At 38.5% G+C, this 16,973-nt stretch overlaps 1 protein-coding gene across 3 annotated transcripts in view; it reads right to left on the bottom strand.

Moving 5' to 3' along the window:
* ctnna1 (catenin (cadherin-associated protein), alpha 1) overlaps positions 1-16,973 on the bottom strand; it is a 292,857-nt gene that overhangs the window by 48,257 nt on the left and 227,627 nt on the right. For all 3 annotated transcript variants that reach the window (XM_072591040.1, XM_072591038.1, XM_072591039.1), the window contains one exon: positions 5,421-5,501. In XM_072591040.1, the coding sequence (XP_072447141.1) occupies positions 5,421-5,501 (81 nt within the window). The remainder of the gene's footprint in view (positions 1-5,420; positions 5,502-16,973) is intronic.

Raw genomic sequence — 16,973 nt, 5'->3', positions numbered from 1 at the left:
TGAACAGTCTGAACATGCTGTACCACAACTGCGGTCCTAGTCAATTCGAAGTGTATACTGTTGCACATTGTCTGCAGAACCAAGGTGCAACTGTCGCAGACATGAGCTAAATGTCATGTGGACAGCTAAACTGTCAGGCACGGGGTTTAGATCAGAGTGGTGGCTGGAAAAGCACAGCAGGTCAGGCAGCATTCCGAGGAGCAGGAAAATTGATGTTTCTGGCAAAAGCCCTTCATCAGGAATAGGGGCATGAAGCCTCCAGAGTGCAAGAGCAAGAGACTCTCAGATTCTTGTGGAGAGAGGAGGACAACTTCAAGGTAGGCATCCTTGCAAGAGGATTCGCAGTAAGGTTAAAATCAACTAGGCAAAAGTGAGGACTGCAGATGCTGGAAACCAGAGTTTAGATCAGAGTGGTGTGGGCAGGCAGTCCACTCAAACAAACTGTCACATACTGTCCCACATTCAGGCGGTCACAACAGTTTTCTTGAGAGATGGAATTTCATGGGCCACAAATGATTTTTCCTTTCATAAAAGGGTCACAAAGCTAAAGTATTTTTAAAAATAAAATTTTAGGAATAAGCTAAAATTAATACAGCTAGTTAGGAACCCACATTCCCTAGACGTATGAACTAACAGGATGCCTCCAACATAAAGAACCACACCTTATCACTGACCCAAGCAGAGATCTCTTGACTGTGGACAGTAGAGTCAATAAAATTCAAGATAAATTTTAAACGATGAAAGGTGATGAGGACACCTATTGTACAACAGACGGTGGCAAACGTAACCCCATGTTTAAAAAGGGAGGAAAAGAGAAAGAGAGCCGCAGTCCAACATAGTGTCTGAAATGCATAATGTATGAAGGGCATAAGTAGGGTCGACAGTAAACACGTTTACCCTTGATGGAGGGATCAATAACCATGGAGCACAGATTTAGGGTAAGGGTCAGGTCGTTTAGATGGAATATAAAGAATATGTTTTTCATCCAGAGGATGGTACGAATCTGGAACTCACTGCCTGTAAGGGTAGTAGAAGCAGAAACGTTCATAACATTTAAGTATTTAGATGTACTCTTGCAATGCTGAGATATATAAGGCTATAGGCTAAGTGCTAGAAATGGATTAGAATAGTTAGGTAGTTGCTATTAACTGGCGCAGAAAACATAGGCCATAGGGCCTTTTTCTGTAGATCTGTTTCGCAGAGTGAAAATGTTCACTCTTAAATCTCAAAGCCTCCTACAATTCACCTTAAAATTTTGCCCCCTTTATTGTTGACACTTTAACATTCATCATGTCCATGGATTTAATGCACTTCAAAAATGGATTCCCCCCCTCAGCCTTCTCTGTTTTAAAGAAAGCAACCTAAACCTATCCCAATTCATTGGAGTTTAGAAAAATGGGATGGTGGTGGTGGTGTCCAACTGTAACATATAACATTCTAACTGAGCCAGTCAGACTAGGTCCAGAGAGAATGCTATCCCTGATTGGAGAGCCCTAGAACCAGTGGACAATTTCAGGTCACATGGTCCATTTTGGTCCATACAAGGAAAACTTTCTTTACTCTACAGAGGAGTGAACCTGTGGGATGTCCTACTATAGAAGGCTGTGGAGGCCAAGTCACTGAATATATTCAAGATAGATATGGATACATTCTTAGATGCTGCCACTGCTTCTTATTCTAAATACCTCAAATCCATGCCCTTTGGTTCTCAACACTTCCACCAATATGAACAGCTTCTCTATCAACACTGTCCAGACCCAAAATCTTGAAGACTTTTTCCAATCTCTCTTAACATTCTCCTCTCAAAATAAAAAACTCTGACCTTCTCTTATCCTTTAATAAAACTGAAGTTCATTGTTTCTGGCATTATTCTCCAATGAAAAGGAGCTTCTTAGGTCACATTCTAATTAGCAGCAAGACAAATAGTTTTTTTTAAAGTTTCAATGTCTTAAGTCCAAGGTATCAAAACAGACTTCGTCAAATCAAGAAGCATTTTCATAAACCGTGGCAGAGTTTGTGTGAACCAGATTAGAAAACCACAAAGGTTTGGTTAGCATTGCTTTATCAGTGTACTACACATCTAACAAGGTAAGATGTAATGCTACATTTGGTTCTTTTAACTGAAGAAATAAGGAATGTGATGCTAGGACAACATTTGGGAAATAGTGACCATTAAATTCGATTCACAAAGATGTGTAATTATGTCATGTTCAAAGTATTTTACAGCAATGAAGTATTTTAAAATGTAGTCACTGCTGTGATGTAGAAAATTCAACAGGCAATTTGTACACACAAACACTCACGACTGGCAAATGTGATAACTAAATAACTAAACTTTTTCACTTGCTGGTTGAGGGATAAATATCAGCCAGGGTAGTGGGACTAACGCCCTTGTTAATGATAATAGAATAGTTGCAGCACAGTCACAGACTTGAGCTGCACCAAATTTATTCAGCTTTTTCATAGAACCTTTTAAAAGAGATAGTGGGATTGCAAAAGTATCCAAATAAGATGAGGGAGTGGCAGCAGAAGGGACAGATGTTCAAGTGGATAATAAAAGTTGACAGGGCATGAGGTAGGAGAGTAACAAGTCCAAGTGGTACACCCTCACAAGCAATCTTAGGAGATTAGTCATTATAGCAACAAATAGCCTTATGTCACCATTTTACACTAGGTTACAAATTTACTGCTAAATTAAAGGCAATTTTGCACTAATAACTCATACATTAAAGAGTCAATTGAGACTTTGCAAATTAATTTCTCATAGAACCTTTATAATAAGCAGAGGACAGTCATCCTTTCAGTCTGGACCACATCTTACTTTGAACATTTTCTTTCCAATCCTAATAATTATTAATTTTATTTCTAGAATAAAACCGCTCTCTCGTTTGAAACAGGTGATTTTGCAAGTAATTAATCATTAATTCATTACCATTTATGGAACAGTTGAATTGGGTTCTCAATTCAATATTTTAATTATTTGGATTATACTTTAATCAATTTAAGTATATTATTCTATAATTTAACAACCTTTTGGTACTGAACAACAAGCTGGAAAGACAGACAAGACTTGAATAAATATAACAGCTTTCATGGCCTCAGGATATCCCAATGTGCTTTATAGGCAATGAGGTTTCTGTTTGAACTAAAGTCACTGCTGTAATGTGGAACATGCTGCATTCAATTTCCACACATTAAACTCTCACACATCAGCATAATAACCAGATAGGTTTTTCTGTGACATTGATTGAGGTATAAATTTTAGCCAGTGAGCCTAAAAATCCTTTGTACTTCTTTGAATCATGCACGAGGACCTTTAATTTCCATCTTAGTAAGTGGAACACTCCTTGGTTTAATACCTTATCAGATAAATAGCGTCTTTGCCAGTGTGGCACATTTCAGTACTGTACTGGAATATCAGCTAAGTTTCTAAGTCTTGGGTATGGGCTTTAAATGCAACTCCTCACGCAGAGGTGGAAGTCATTCTAATGAGCCAATAACAAATTCCAGTTGTAGTCAAATGTATCTCAAACAAAAACTGTGCAAGCATCTGAACTTACAGTCATAGAGATGTACAGCACAGAAACAGACCCTTCAGTTCAACTCATCCATATCGACCAGATATCTCAACTTAATCTAGTTCCATTTGCCAGCATGTGGCCCATATCCTTTAAACCCTTCCTATTCATATACCTATCCAGATGCCTTTTAATGTACTAGCCTCCACCACTGCCTCTGGCAGCTCATTCCATACACATACCATCCTCTGCGTGAAAATGTTGCCCCTTAGGTCCCTTTTATATCTTTCCCCTCGCATCCTAAACCTACGTCTTCTAGTTCTGGACTCCATTCTGAAAAACAACCCTCCACCACCACCTTGTCTTTTACTTTCGAGCTAGTTCTGTATCCAAATGGCGAGTTCGCCCTGTATTCTATGAGATCTAACCTTGCTTACCAGTTTCCCATAAGGAACCTTGTAGAACGCCTTACTGAAGTCCGTATAGATCGCGTCCACCACTCTGCCCTCAGCCCTTTTTGTTACTTCTTCAAAAAACTCAAATCAAATTTGTGAGACATGATTTCCCATGCACAAAGCCATGTTGACTATCCCTAATCAGTCCTTGTCTTTCCAAATACGTGTAAATCCTGTCCCTCAGGATTCCCTAACAACAATTTGCCCACCACTGACGTCAGGCTCACTGGTCTATAGTTCCCTGGCTTGTCCTTACCATCTTTAAGTCATAGTATCACGTTAACCAACCTCAAGTCTTCTGGCACCTCACCTGTGACTATTGATGAAACAAATATCTCAGCAAAGCACCCAGCAATCACTTTCCTAGCTTCCCAAAGAGTTCTGATCAGGTCTTGGGGATTTTTCCCACCTTTATGCAATTCAACACATCCAGCACTTCCTCTGTAATACGGATTAACTGCTATTTCTTTAAAATTTTTAAAAAGATATATTTTAGCTTTAGATAAACTTGGCTTCTAATCAATTCTCTATATTAAAAGATAATACAGAATGAAAAATCACATTGATCAGTCTGACCTATGCATGGAATTATATATTTTCTTAAAGACTGTCCAAATTAGAATTGCTCCAACTCCAGATTATGTCATGTTAAAGTATGAATTTAAATAGCTGACCATTTTCTAAACACAATCTACTTTCTGAATGCATATTTGAGTGGTACTCCTGCCACACTGTATAACATGGAGGGTTTCATTTTTAGCAGAGAGCAAAAATAGTGATTGCCACATTGACTTGTTTTAGTTTTTAGCACAAGTAACGATTTTAGAAGACAAGTCAACAGGTGTGACATCTTTGCTGCACAGGCCATTTTCAACCCTGGACATCCTATAAATTACAGGTTAAAAATACAATATACAGTTTAAACCCAGAAATCAAGGTAGTCTTAAATAACTATTAGTACTAAACCTACTTTTAAACTGTCTTTCAACTATGAGTACTTTTGATATAGTCATCAAGATAGAAGCCTTCATTAGTTTTATCCCCCATCTATGCAGAGACGAACTTCAATTTTGTTTAGTCTATTTTAATCTGTTTCTATTCTAAGCATTAACACAAAGTGCACCAGGACCCACTGTGCATCTTGGAACTTCCGATTTTCATGGGCTGGTGCAGGATGTGGTTTCAGAAGGTGTGTGGAATGCTTTTGTTAGTCAGAGGATGAAGATTGGCCCCATGGAAGTTTAAGTTCCTGTCAATATATTTCCAAATTCCACAGAAGGTTTAAATTGCTGAATACCTAAATATTTGGTTAACACTGTCCTTGAAATGGTTGTGTACAATTATAAACTCATCACTTCCATGATGGTTTTAAATTCAAAATTATCTACAAAGTAACAGTTAAAAAGAAATGTTTCTTTATACCTGTTCTTTCAATAATTTAGCATACCTGTCTGCGCAAGTCTCTTGTCTTTTTAGTCATTTTGTCAATCGCAGCATTGAGTGCATCACCCCTTTCTTTTCGACCAGCCTGGGAAAAAAAAATTTAATATTATACATATTGTGACACTACACTGAAACAGAGGATGCATGTGAATGAGGGTAGATATGTGCACACAACCAGGAAATTAAACTAAGTAGTTAACTGGAACAGTTCAGTACTTCTGAATTTCAAATGCAAGTACTTATTTCAGATCACAAACTATAATTGGTTCCACAAACATGTTCCCTTGTCAGCATTGGGCATATAGTCAAGATAACATTGATTTTAAAGGCTGTTAAAGTGTAACTTCAAAACATAAATGACCAATTAAAATCAAAAGCATTGCACAGCAAATTCAGTTTTTTCCCAGCGACAAATTTCAATAAAACACAATCAAATTCAACCCCAATTCTAATCCTTTGTTATTTCAGATTTCAATAACTGAAAAAAAAATCTGAAAGTAGTTTCAGGTATCCCCTTTCTAAAGCAGTCTCTCAAACATTGGATTTCCTCTTGCCCACTTTTCGTTTCTACCTTATGTTTAATTTAAAAATCTTTGTAGGTGCTAGTTAACAGTAATTTATTGAGAAAGGAAAATTTCTTGAATTAAACTTATTGTACAAACAACTACCCCCACCCTTTGACTGAGTGATTTGTGGACAATATTCATTATTACCACTATTTATGATAGGTAAAGTTAGCGGTCTATCACAGAACCTGTTCCATTCATGACTTTGCAGGAAAAAATAACTGCAACGTATTTAAAAAGGTAACTAATTCATTAAGAGTGTAAACATATTATTCACTTCATATTGCATGGTTTACCCAAACAGGAAACTATCAACTTCACAACTTTAAAAGTAAACACAAAATGTAGTTTTTAAATTTGTCTGTTCTGAACATGATCACTTATATCAGCCATGGGAACTATAAACCAGCTAAGTATAAAGTCCTTTAAAAAATGCTGTTGTGCATAAATAGTTATGCCAGTAGTTATCTGCAAGTGTCATTCAAGCATAAGGCAGTCTAAATCGAAGCATCACTTAAGAAAATAATTACACAGTCTTAAAGGGTAATATTTATGTCAGGAATTGGCTTAGCTTGAACAGCTGGTTTGTAATCAGAGTTATGCCGATAGCGGAGTTCGATTCTCACATCAACTGAGGTTACCAAGAGAAATTCTCCTTCTCAACCTCCCTCCTTGCTGGATGTGTAATGATCACCATGAGCTGTCTCTCTCTCTCTAAAGAGAGCAGCCCTATAGTCTGGTAAGACTATGACTATTTGTATCTGTATAATATTTGTCTTTAAGAAAGATTTTTGAAATATCTAAAAGCAGAAACTGGAATATCCAAGACAGATCGAGGATTTGGAGGATGTCAACAAAAACAAAAATCAAATGAAGTAGCACTCTGCTATTCCAAACAGCACTACAACTCCATGCACTAATGCTGCCTCTACTGGTATTCAATCCTTTAAGAAAGAGTGTTGCATGGTTGGAAATTTAATTTTTATACCTTAATTTACATTCTTAATCTTGGGCATTTTATTTATTCACCAGCAGATCAAAATAGCTACCAAAGAATGAGGCAAAAATATTATGAAGCATGTGGATTTGGAACACGTTTGATTAAAATCAGAGTCAAAATCATTAATGGTTTATAGCATCAGTTGTTTCGGACTCAAATGTGTGTCAAAAGTTGCACTGCGCTCAACAAAATGAAATGGAACATATGAAATTATATGTGGCTCTCAGGAGTATATTTAAAATAATTTTATCATGTTTTATTCAATGCAAAAGTAGTACTGCACACAGTTTTACTGGAGGAAAATGAACATTTCATTTAAGTTACAAACTTAACAAGTTAGACGATGTTATGAGCAAGCATTTTATTTGTGACATGTAAAAGTGAACTGCAATTTTACCAACAATTTCCAAATTATACAAATATGCCTTTAATAAATTGCTTCTGCCCACAAGCAGGAAGTAAAAGTCTTGTGCAAAGTTTTCTGGGCCATTCTTGTGCTCCTCCTAGTGGCAGTAGTATCAAAACATATCAGCTTTTACATCATTAACAGCGAAAAACACTAAAAAAAAGGGAGGAGCAAGCAGGAATACAGCCCTGACCAAAGAATAATTGTATGTCTAATTTCTCAACAAGGACATCCTGTTCTCTTTTGCAAATAATGTGCATTTGTTTTCCTTGAAAATTTCCTTAAGGAATATTAATGATTGTTAGTCTAACTAACTGGTGGCTTTGCAATTGCACAGAATGAGATGCTGAACAATGAAATATAGTCAACATGGTAGACAAAAGAACAATTTGGCTGTCAAAATATCTGACTTATGATAGTTTTTCAATTGTGAGTTTGCATCCACTGGGTAATCTCTGAATAATACTTATATTCAAAGTAGGAATTTAAGGGCCAGGTGTCTCTCATGATATACATTAGCAGATTCTGAAAACCTGTCAATTACAAATATAAAATTCAATACATCCGTAGTCTGAAATCAGAGGTGAAGTTACAATATTGATAATTGATAAGATGCCACCTCAAGTGCATGGCTTGCAAAACACCAATATATAACTAATTGTCATGATGCCATCATTTTAAGTTTAAAAGCAGAGATCAGATATTTTTAATATTTGAAGTGTCAACAAGACAGATGACTTTTAACCAAGAAAAACAACAGTCTGACATTTGTGACAAGTAAAGCTGATAAAATAGCCTGGGGGACACCAAATCACACCAACTGAAACAGTCAAACCAATATTTTGCATACAAAGATGCGCTTACACCTGTTATGACTGTACTAATGAAAAATCTAGATTCATAAATTTAAGTCAGAGTGAACTGCTCAAATACATGAGAATTAGAAGAGACATTTCGCAAATCTTTGAAATTAACTGTTCAGCAGCCAAATTATTGCCAATTTTAAGTCACATGCAAAAGAACAAACAACAGATGGGAAATAAACATCTGATGAATCTCAAATTGAAACAAAACCAAACTTTCTGATTAGGGTAGCACACTGAAAATCCACCTGAGATTGTCACAAAAGTTAAAGATTTTGCAGTAGTAATATACAAAATTTCCCAATTTACCTGCCTTTTTAGGCCCGGGTTGAAAAACGTTTCTATACTCAAGAATGACTAATTGTAACAAATAAAAATAGAATTTAGCTGCACATAAATAATTATGAACCACTGACGTATAAATCTATTGGTTAAAACTCTAATTCCTTAGAAACACACACTTCAAAACAAATACAAATAGACACAAACACAGGTAAAATTGGTGTTATGGGTGGAGGGAAATCCTGGAAAGATGATTCAATGATCCCTGTCCAAACAGTCCTCAGAGATGACCCTTTTGATTCTCTCGGACTTATTAGTTGATCCTTTTCTCCAGGAATTTTTGGCTTCCTTAAAGGAAGAGTACAGCAACTGAAAACAACATTGCTTAGAGCAGAAAGAAAATAAAGTGGCTTCAGGCATTAGTTTTTTTTATATAAAAAGCAAAGGACAACACTCCCCCATCCGGAAGTCTGGCTTCTGGCTGTACAATTCACACCCAGCCACTTGGAAACCAATCACATACGTCCTGAAAAAAATCTTTCTAGCTGACATTGACAACTGATCACCACTAACAGACCAAATCAACCACCTGTTGCTGGCTAGATCTCAATTCGTATACACCGCTTGCTACCAGTTCACATGCAATTAAACTTCCCCGACTAGCTGAACAAACAATAGCATAAACAGTACTTAGAATAATCACTGGTAGTTCAGTTTTAAAAAGTACAAACATTCCTTACATGATTCTTGTATTTTTCTTAAATGCCCGTTTACAATTTCAGTCTAGAGTCAAGAACACAAAAAAGTGAAGAAATATGGTCTTTACGTAAGTGAAGGTACAACATAAATGAGACCATTCCGATCACTTGGCCCATGAAGAACAGCAGGTCCAAAGGTCAATATCTCAGCTTCTATTTCATAGGTCACCCCTAGCTTCCTCAGCCAGTCCAGAGGGAATTAAGACAGTACAGATCAAGAAAAACTCGGTTTTAACAGGAAGGGTGCAGAATCTTGAGACACAGATTTACAGTGATTGGTTAAAGTAGTAATGTGACAATGGAAAAAACTTTTTCATGCAAGGTGTGGTTAGGATCCAGAATGCACTGAGGGCAGAGGCAGATTCATTCATAGCTTTCAGAAAGGAATCAAGTAACGTCTGAAGATAAAAACTTCAGGGCTATCAAGAATGGTCCGCACTCCTTGATCTTGTCAAGCTGCTTTTGTAAATAGTTGACATGGATACCAAAAATCTGACCCAACTGTTGCATAACACCACAATTCCCACTTTGATATTGGAAAAGGATTTTGTTTTATGTAATTGATTTAAAATCCTCTGCCTATTTACTTAATATACATATAATGTTCTTTCATTGAAAAAATCATTTACAAATTCAGTAATTTATGCTCAAATCATCTTTTTAAAAAAAACATGCACACTATCTTAAAAGTTAAATTCCTTGGTAAACAAAGCAGTGAGATGAAAAGACTTGTCAGATTTAATATGTCCATGAGCAATGAAACTAAAAGACTGGCCCTGTCTACATATTAATAAGTAACTACTGTTTATTTTCTTCCATACATTTACACATCGCATAATAATAGATGGTGGAGAAATCCTGTGATTACCCGTATAACCTCTTCTGCAAGTTCAAACATTCCATCAAACTTAGTATTTGTAAACTTACCAAGTCCATAGTCAGAATCAGTCCTACAGTATTCATCAAGATCTGGGAACTTGTGTGAAAATTGAGAGAGTTGTCCATAGCCTAGTCAAATTACAATCTATTAAGCCTTACTGCCTGGCAACTTGTGACTGAAGTTCCAGACACTTCCATTACAAATGGCCCCAATAGCAACTCATTGACACACGGCCAGACTGACTACGGACTCCAAGATCCAGATTGCTTCCGTAGCAGTCTTATTGCACAGAGTTGCTCATCAGGACTACGGGCGGCACAATGACTAAGTGGTTAGGGACCCAGGTACGATTCCAGCCTCTGGTGACTGCTTGAGTAGAGTTTGCACAATCTCCCACTGTCTGAGTGTGTTTCCTCTGGGTGCTCAGGTTTCCTCACACAATCCAAAGACGTGCAGATTAGGTGAATTGGCCATGCTCAATTGCCAATAGTATTGAGGGATGGTAGGCTAGGTGCATTAGTTAGGGGTAATATAGGGTAGGGGAATAGATCTGAGTGGGTTACTCTTTGGAGGGTCAGTGTGGACTTGTTGAGCCGAAGGGCCTGTTTCCACACTGTAGGGATTCTAGTTCTAATTCCAATTTCAAAGCCATGACATGTTTGACTCTGCATGAATTGAAACTTTCAACAATTAACTAGTGTGCAGAACCTTTAGAGAAAGTCAACCTCAGGAGTTCTAACCTATGGTCCTTAATAATTATCCAGGCAATGGTAGAAATTAAAGCCTACTCTAACTCCTGGGAAATGATTAAACAACACACCATCTCCACTAACACCTATCACATAACCTTAAGCCTACTTTAAGCTCCCATTTGTCCACCTGTATCTCTGACCCACCTATCACTGTATCCCTTTATATACTTTACACACTTAGCTGTGCTCAGATACTGAAGTGGTTTTGAGGAATTTGGACCATAGACTACAACAGCTACTAATCTAAGCAGAGGGTAAGAGTGGGGCTTATGGGTAGTCGGAGCCAAACTAATCCACTGGTGACTGCACGGACAGCTTAACTGGATAGCTTTGATTGCAAAAGCTGCTGTCTCAGACGTTTAGCCAGAAAACTATAAACGTGAGTGGGCAATGTTTTGACTGATCCGGGTTAGAGATAAAGAATCCAGGTGAAAAGATTTGGTGGGCTGGAGTCAAATGACTTCAGGCCTGATATAAACAAGAAAACTCCCACTATGACCTCCCGCTTTCCAACATCAGCAGCTCCATGTTGAGCTCAATTTGGAAGATGAACTGAGGATAGCGGGAGCACAGTACATAGTCCAGTTAGGGGCCTTAAATGTCCTATTAGCAGGAGTGATTCAATAATACCAAAAGATCATGATGACTGAGGGAAAAGCAAGAGGGGAAAACCTACTCAGTTTTTTCTTACCAAACTACCGGTCTTAGATGAATCTGGTAGAAGTGACAATACAAAGAACACAACAGCACAGGAACATGCCCTTGTCTGAGAATGTTTTTCCAATAATTTCCCTATCACTGACCTGAGACTCTCAGGCCTATCATTTCTGGGATTGTCCCTGCTACTCCTTTTACACAATGGGACAACACCAGCTATTCTCCAGGCCTCTGGGACCTCACCTTTGGTCATCGAGGATGCAAAGGTATATCTTACCACGAAGACGTACAACATCTTTCTTTTTAATACAATTTGGCTCAGAAACATGACAATCCCTTCCCTCATATCATCCTCCACCAATTACTTCTCTTTGGTGAATACTGACAAAGTATGCATTTAGGACTTCACTTACTTTTTCTGGTTCCACACAAATTCCCTCCTTTGTCCTCAAGTGGGCCAACCCTTTCCCTGCCTACCCTCTTGCTTTTTAAATAAGTATAAAACACCTTGGCATTCTCCTTAATCCTCTTTGGTAATCCCTTTACCCCTTCTGATTCTTTGTTTAAGTTCTTTCCTATTTTCCTTATATACTTCAAGAGCTCCATCAGTTCCACCTTATGTATGATTCCTCATTCTGAGAAAATTCGGAACATCGAAGGTTCATGAAACTTGCCATACCTATCCTTCATTCTCACAGGAATGTGCCACTCCTGAACTCTTATCAACTGCATTTTGAAATACTCCCACATATCCAATCTATACTTACCCTCAAACAGCTGCCTCCAATAAACATTCTCCAGTTCCTGCCTAATATTGTTGTAGTTCGCCTTACCTCCACTTGACACCTTCACCCAAGGACTGCCATTATCCTTATCCACGAGTACTATGGTACTATGGTCATTACTCCTGAAATGGTCCTCCACTGAAACTTCATTTACCTAGAGGAGTTCATTTCCCAAAACAATGTCAAGTATAACTCCTCCCCTGGTTAGACTGCTTACATACAGTCTTACAAATTCTGCCCCATAGCACTAAGTGAGTCCCAGTCATAGAGATGTACAGCATGGAAACAGACCCTTCGGTCCAACCCATCCATGCTGACCAGATATCCCAACCCAATCTAGTCCCACCTGCCAGCACCCGACTTTGTCTATTTATCCTATCCATGCCCCTCATAATTTTGTAAACCTCAATAAGGTCACCCCCTCAGCCTCCGACGCTCCAGGGAAAACAGCCCCAGCCTGTTCAGCCTCTCCCTGTAGCTCAGATCCTCCAACCCTGGCAACATCCTTGTAAATCTTTTCTGAACCCTTTCAAGTTTCACAACCTCTTTCCAATAGGAAGGAGGCCAGAATTGCACACAATATTCCAACAGTGGTCTAACCAATGTCCTGTAACATAACCTCCTAACTCCTGTACTCAATATTCTGACCAATAAAAGAAAGCATACTAAACGCCTTCTTCATTATCCTATCTCCCTGCGACTCCACTTTCAAGGAGCTATGAACCTGCACTCCAAGGTCTCTTTGTTCAGCAACACTCCCTAGGACCTTACCATTAAGTGTATAAGTCCTGCTAAGATTTGCTTTCCCAAAATGCAGCACCTCGCATTTATCTGAATTAACCTCCATCTGCCACTTCTCAGCCCATTGGCCTATCTGGTCAAGATCCTGTTGTAAACTGAGGTAACCTTCTTTGCTGTCCACTACACCTCCAATTTTGGTGTCATCTACAAACTGTACCGCTTATGCTCGCATCCAAATCATTTATGTAAATGACCAAAAGTAGAGGACCCAGCACCGATCCTTGTGGCACTCCACTCTCGCAGTCAATATAGGGGAAGCTAAAATCACATACTACAATAATCCTGCTGTTTTGACTTAATTCAAAACAGTTTGTCTACATGTTCTGTCCTCTAACTCCCACTGGCTGTTGGAGGCCTGTGGTATACTCCCAGCATTGTGATTTCACTTTTTCAATTCTGGAATTCCACCCATATTGCCTTGCTGCAAGAGTCCTCTCAAGTATCCTCCCTCACTAGGGCTAAGAGATGCTCTGACCAGTAATGCAACTCCCCCTTTTTACGTCCCCTATCACACCCGTAACATCAAATCCTTGCACTTCAGCTGCCAGTCCTATTCCTCTGTCATCCAAGTCGCTAATCACAATAATGTCATAGTTCCAAGTACTAACCAAAAGTTCATCTACCTCGCCTGTTACACTTGCATTGAAACACATTCATTTCGGTTCACCTCCGCTGCTCTTTTCAACAGCGGTTCCCTTACTGTTCTTGTTTGCCTTGGTTTCTACCTCTCCCTCAATTTCTGTATTACTGCCCTATCCCTCTGCCACACAAATACTCTACAGCATCCCCAGACACCATTCCAACTCCAAAACTTGGGCTTTCAGGAGCTGCAGCTACAGACACGGCTTGCACACACATTGCAGGTCCTGGACACTGGAAATGTGCCCGGCTTCCCACATCAAGCAAGAGGAGCAGATTACGATTTTGAGCTATCCAGCTATTTCTTAACCTTTCCAGTTAATTAATCCTGACAATATTAAATAACTTTAATACTAAATTGAAGCTTCCTACTCTGATAAATTCTCAAAACTTACCCGATACTCATCAGCAAGTTTACAGAAACAGTTTAGGCTCGCATTCCCTTAACCCACTGGAATACTCATTGCCAACCTTCCTTGCACAATGTTGTCTCCTCTCTTTTCTGTTTTCATCAGAGAAGAGAGATGGAAACACTACAGTAATGCAATGGAGTTAACCATTCTTTAACGGCAGATTCGTCAACAATACCCTTCATGCTCAAGCTGACTGCAAAGTCCACTCCTAGAATGTAAATGAGCAATGACAGTACCTTCTGGTTGGAACTTTGAAGCTGGTCGAGATAAAAATTACAAGGTAATCACATTTTCAAACTAAAGAGGTCATCCATTGTGTTGTGGTGCATTATCACCAAGCTGTGTTAGATAGATTCAGAACTGATGTAACACCTCTGCTGTGAGCCATCTGCAGCATAATTGTATTCCACGACGATCTTTAACCTTGGCAAAGAATATTTCCCATTTTACCAGTACTACCAAGAGAATCAACCCCAGCTCAGCAGCATACAAGGGCATATACAAGAGAGGAACAGCACCAGCTGTACCTAAAGATGAGGCACCGACCTGGTGAAACTACAACACAGGACTACATGCAGCCTGAAAATCAGAAGCTGTGCGCTACAGATACAGGTTATGTCAATGCTGTTTAATACAGATTAATACAATGCAGTTCCACCACATCCAGGAGGCTGCAGCTCAACAAGCAGCCCTTTTCTTAATAATAATCAGAAAATTAATATGATATCCCAGATAAATAATAATAAGTCAGAAGCTGAAGATTCTACATCAAGTAATACACTTCTGATCTTCTAAAGCCTGTCATCTACAGCACAAATTAGGAATGTAATGGAATATTTTCTTATCTGGATAGATGAATAGATTCAAGCCACCCTACCCACTATCTTAAAACGTTCACTTATTCCATCACCGATGCACAACAGCAGTCAAGTGTACGATTTGAGGTGGACTGCAGCAACTTCCAAGGTTCCTGAAACAGCACCTTCCAAAGTTGCAGCCCACATCAACGATGGAACTCCCATCACCTACAAGTTACCATCCAAGTCAGATACAATCCTGATTTTAAACAGCATCACTGTTTTTTCAGTCACCAAGCCAAAATCCTGGAGCTTCCTTCCTCATAGGTGGTACAGTAGCTCAGTGGTTAGTGCAGCTACCTCATCCAAGTTTGAGTCCGGCCTCACGTGACTGATGGCATGGATGTTTACACATTCTCAGTATCTGCATGGGTTTCAGCCAGCTGTTCCAATTCTTCCCACAATCCAAAGACGTGCAGGTTAGGTGGATTAACCATTGTCAATGTACGGTTACAAGGATAGGGTGGAATGCTCTTCAGAAGGTCAGTGTGGACTTGATGGACCAAACAGCTTCTTTTTACAATGTAGTGATTCTATTCTAAAGCTATGTGGATGCAGGAGTTCAAGAAAACTGCACACTACTGTATTGGTGTCTCAAGGGCAGTTAGGGATGCACACTAAATACTGGTTATACCAATAAAGTACTCACTCATATCAAACAAAGACTTGGACAAACTCAGACTCACATGCAAAATAACATTGCAACATTGATTATCCAGGCGCAATAATACACAAAGCTTCTTTCGTCCCTTCCAACCACAAATTTAGTACGTGAAGTCTGGATAGAGAAAGTTTTCCTAAGAAGGGCTTATGCCCGAAATGTCGATTCTCCTGTTCCTTTGATGCTGCCTGACCTGCTGCGCTTTACCAGCAACACATTAAGCTCTGATCTCCAGCATCTGCAGTTCTCACTTTCTCAATAGAGAAAGTTGACATGACTAGTTGTTAATACTTGCAAGTAAAATGATATTCATTCAAACATTAAACTGAATTTCTGCTGTTGAAACAACAGCTTTCTCTTCCACATGAATCAGTTTATTTTCACTCTGATAAGTGATAAGTGAAAATGATATGAAAACCTACAGATTCTTAAATTTAAGGTAATACCTTTTCCTTTGGTCCTAAGTCATCTAAGGTTTAAAAAAAAAATCAGCTCACCACTCCAAACAAAGACCAGAAACAGTTTGAAAGAAACTTAATATGCTATACTCCAACTTTTAGCATCAAATTAGGCTTGAACAAGATTTAAGATTTAGAAATTCCACAATTTTAATCAGAAATGTTTTACTGTAATCAAACTTTAAATCGCAGTTTATGAAACTCCAACTAAAATTACTCCGCATTTGCTTGAACTCAAAATCTACCAATTACATTCATATCAGATTCTCTGAGCAAAAAACATAACGTTAGTCAATCAGCAAAAATACCTACATTGAAATGGATGGAAGGTAAAGGACAGAAAGATGCCTCAGACGACTGGAGATTAAAAGGAAGAAACCATCAATATTGAAATTTAGGAATCTTGTCCAGCCTACAATGATATTCATCTTTGGATATTTGTGAAGTTGACTGAAGTTTCAAATCAGTCATACGCACATCGTTCACAGCTTAATGGTATCAAAAAGCATCCCAATGAAGTGAAGTCACAAACTATCCCCAGTTGTAAGAACAAAAGGTGAAAATCAATTAGAAATTTGAGAAGTTCAACTTAATTCTGCTGAAGTGTGAAAGGCTTTGGTTGATTTTGCGCCTCATAATACAAAACCCCATTTAAAATTAACACAGACAAACAAGAGAATTAAGATGATGATTCCTGAACAAGAGGGAGGTTGGTTTCCCTGGCAACTTTATTTACTCTTTGAAGAGAAGGATGGAAGAATAGAGTGACAAAACAAATT

This window comes from Chiloscyllium punctatum, chromosome 20 (genome assembly GCF_047496795.1).
Source record: "Chiloscyllium punctatum isolate Juve2018m chromosome 20, sChiPun1.3, whole genome shotgun sequence".
Taxonomy (NCBI): domain Eukaryota; kingdom Metazoa; phylum Chordata; class Chondrichthyes; order Orectolobiformes; family Hemiscylliidae; genus Chiloscyllium; species Chiloscyllium punctatum.
This window is presented reverse-complemented; position numbering and strand designations above follow the sequence as displayed.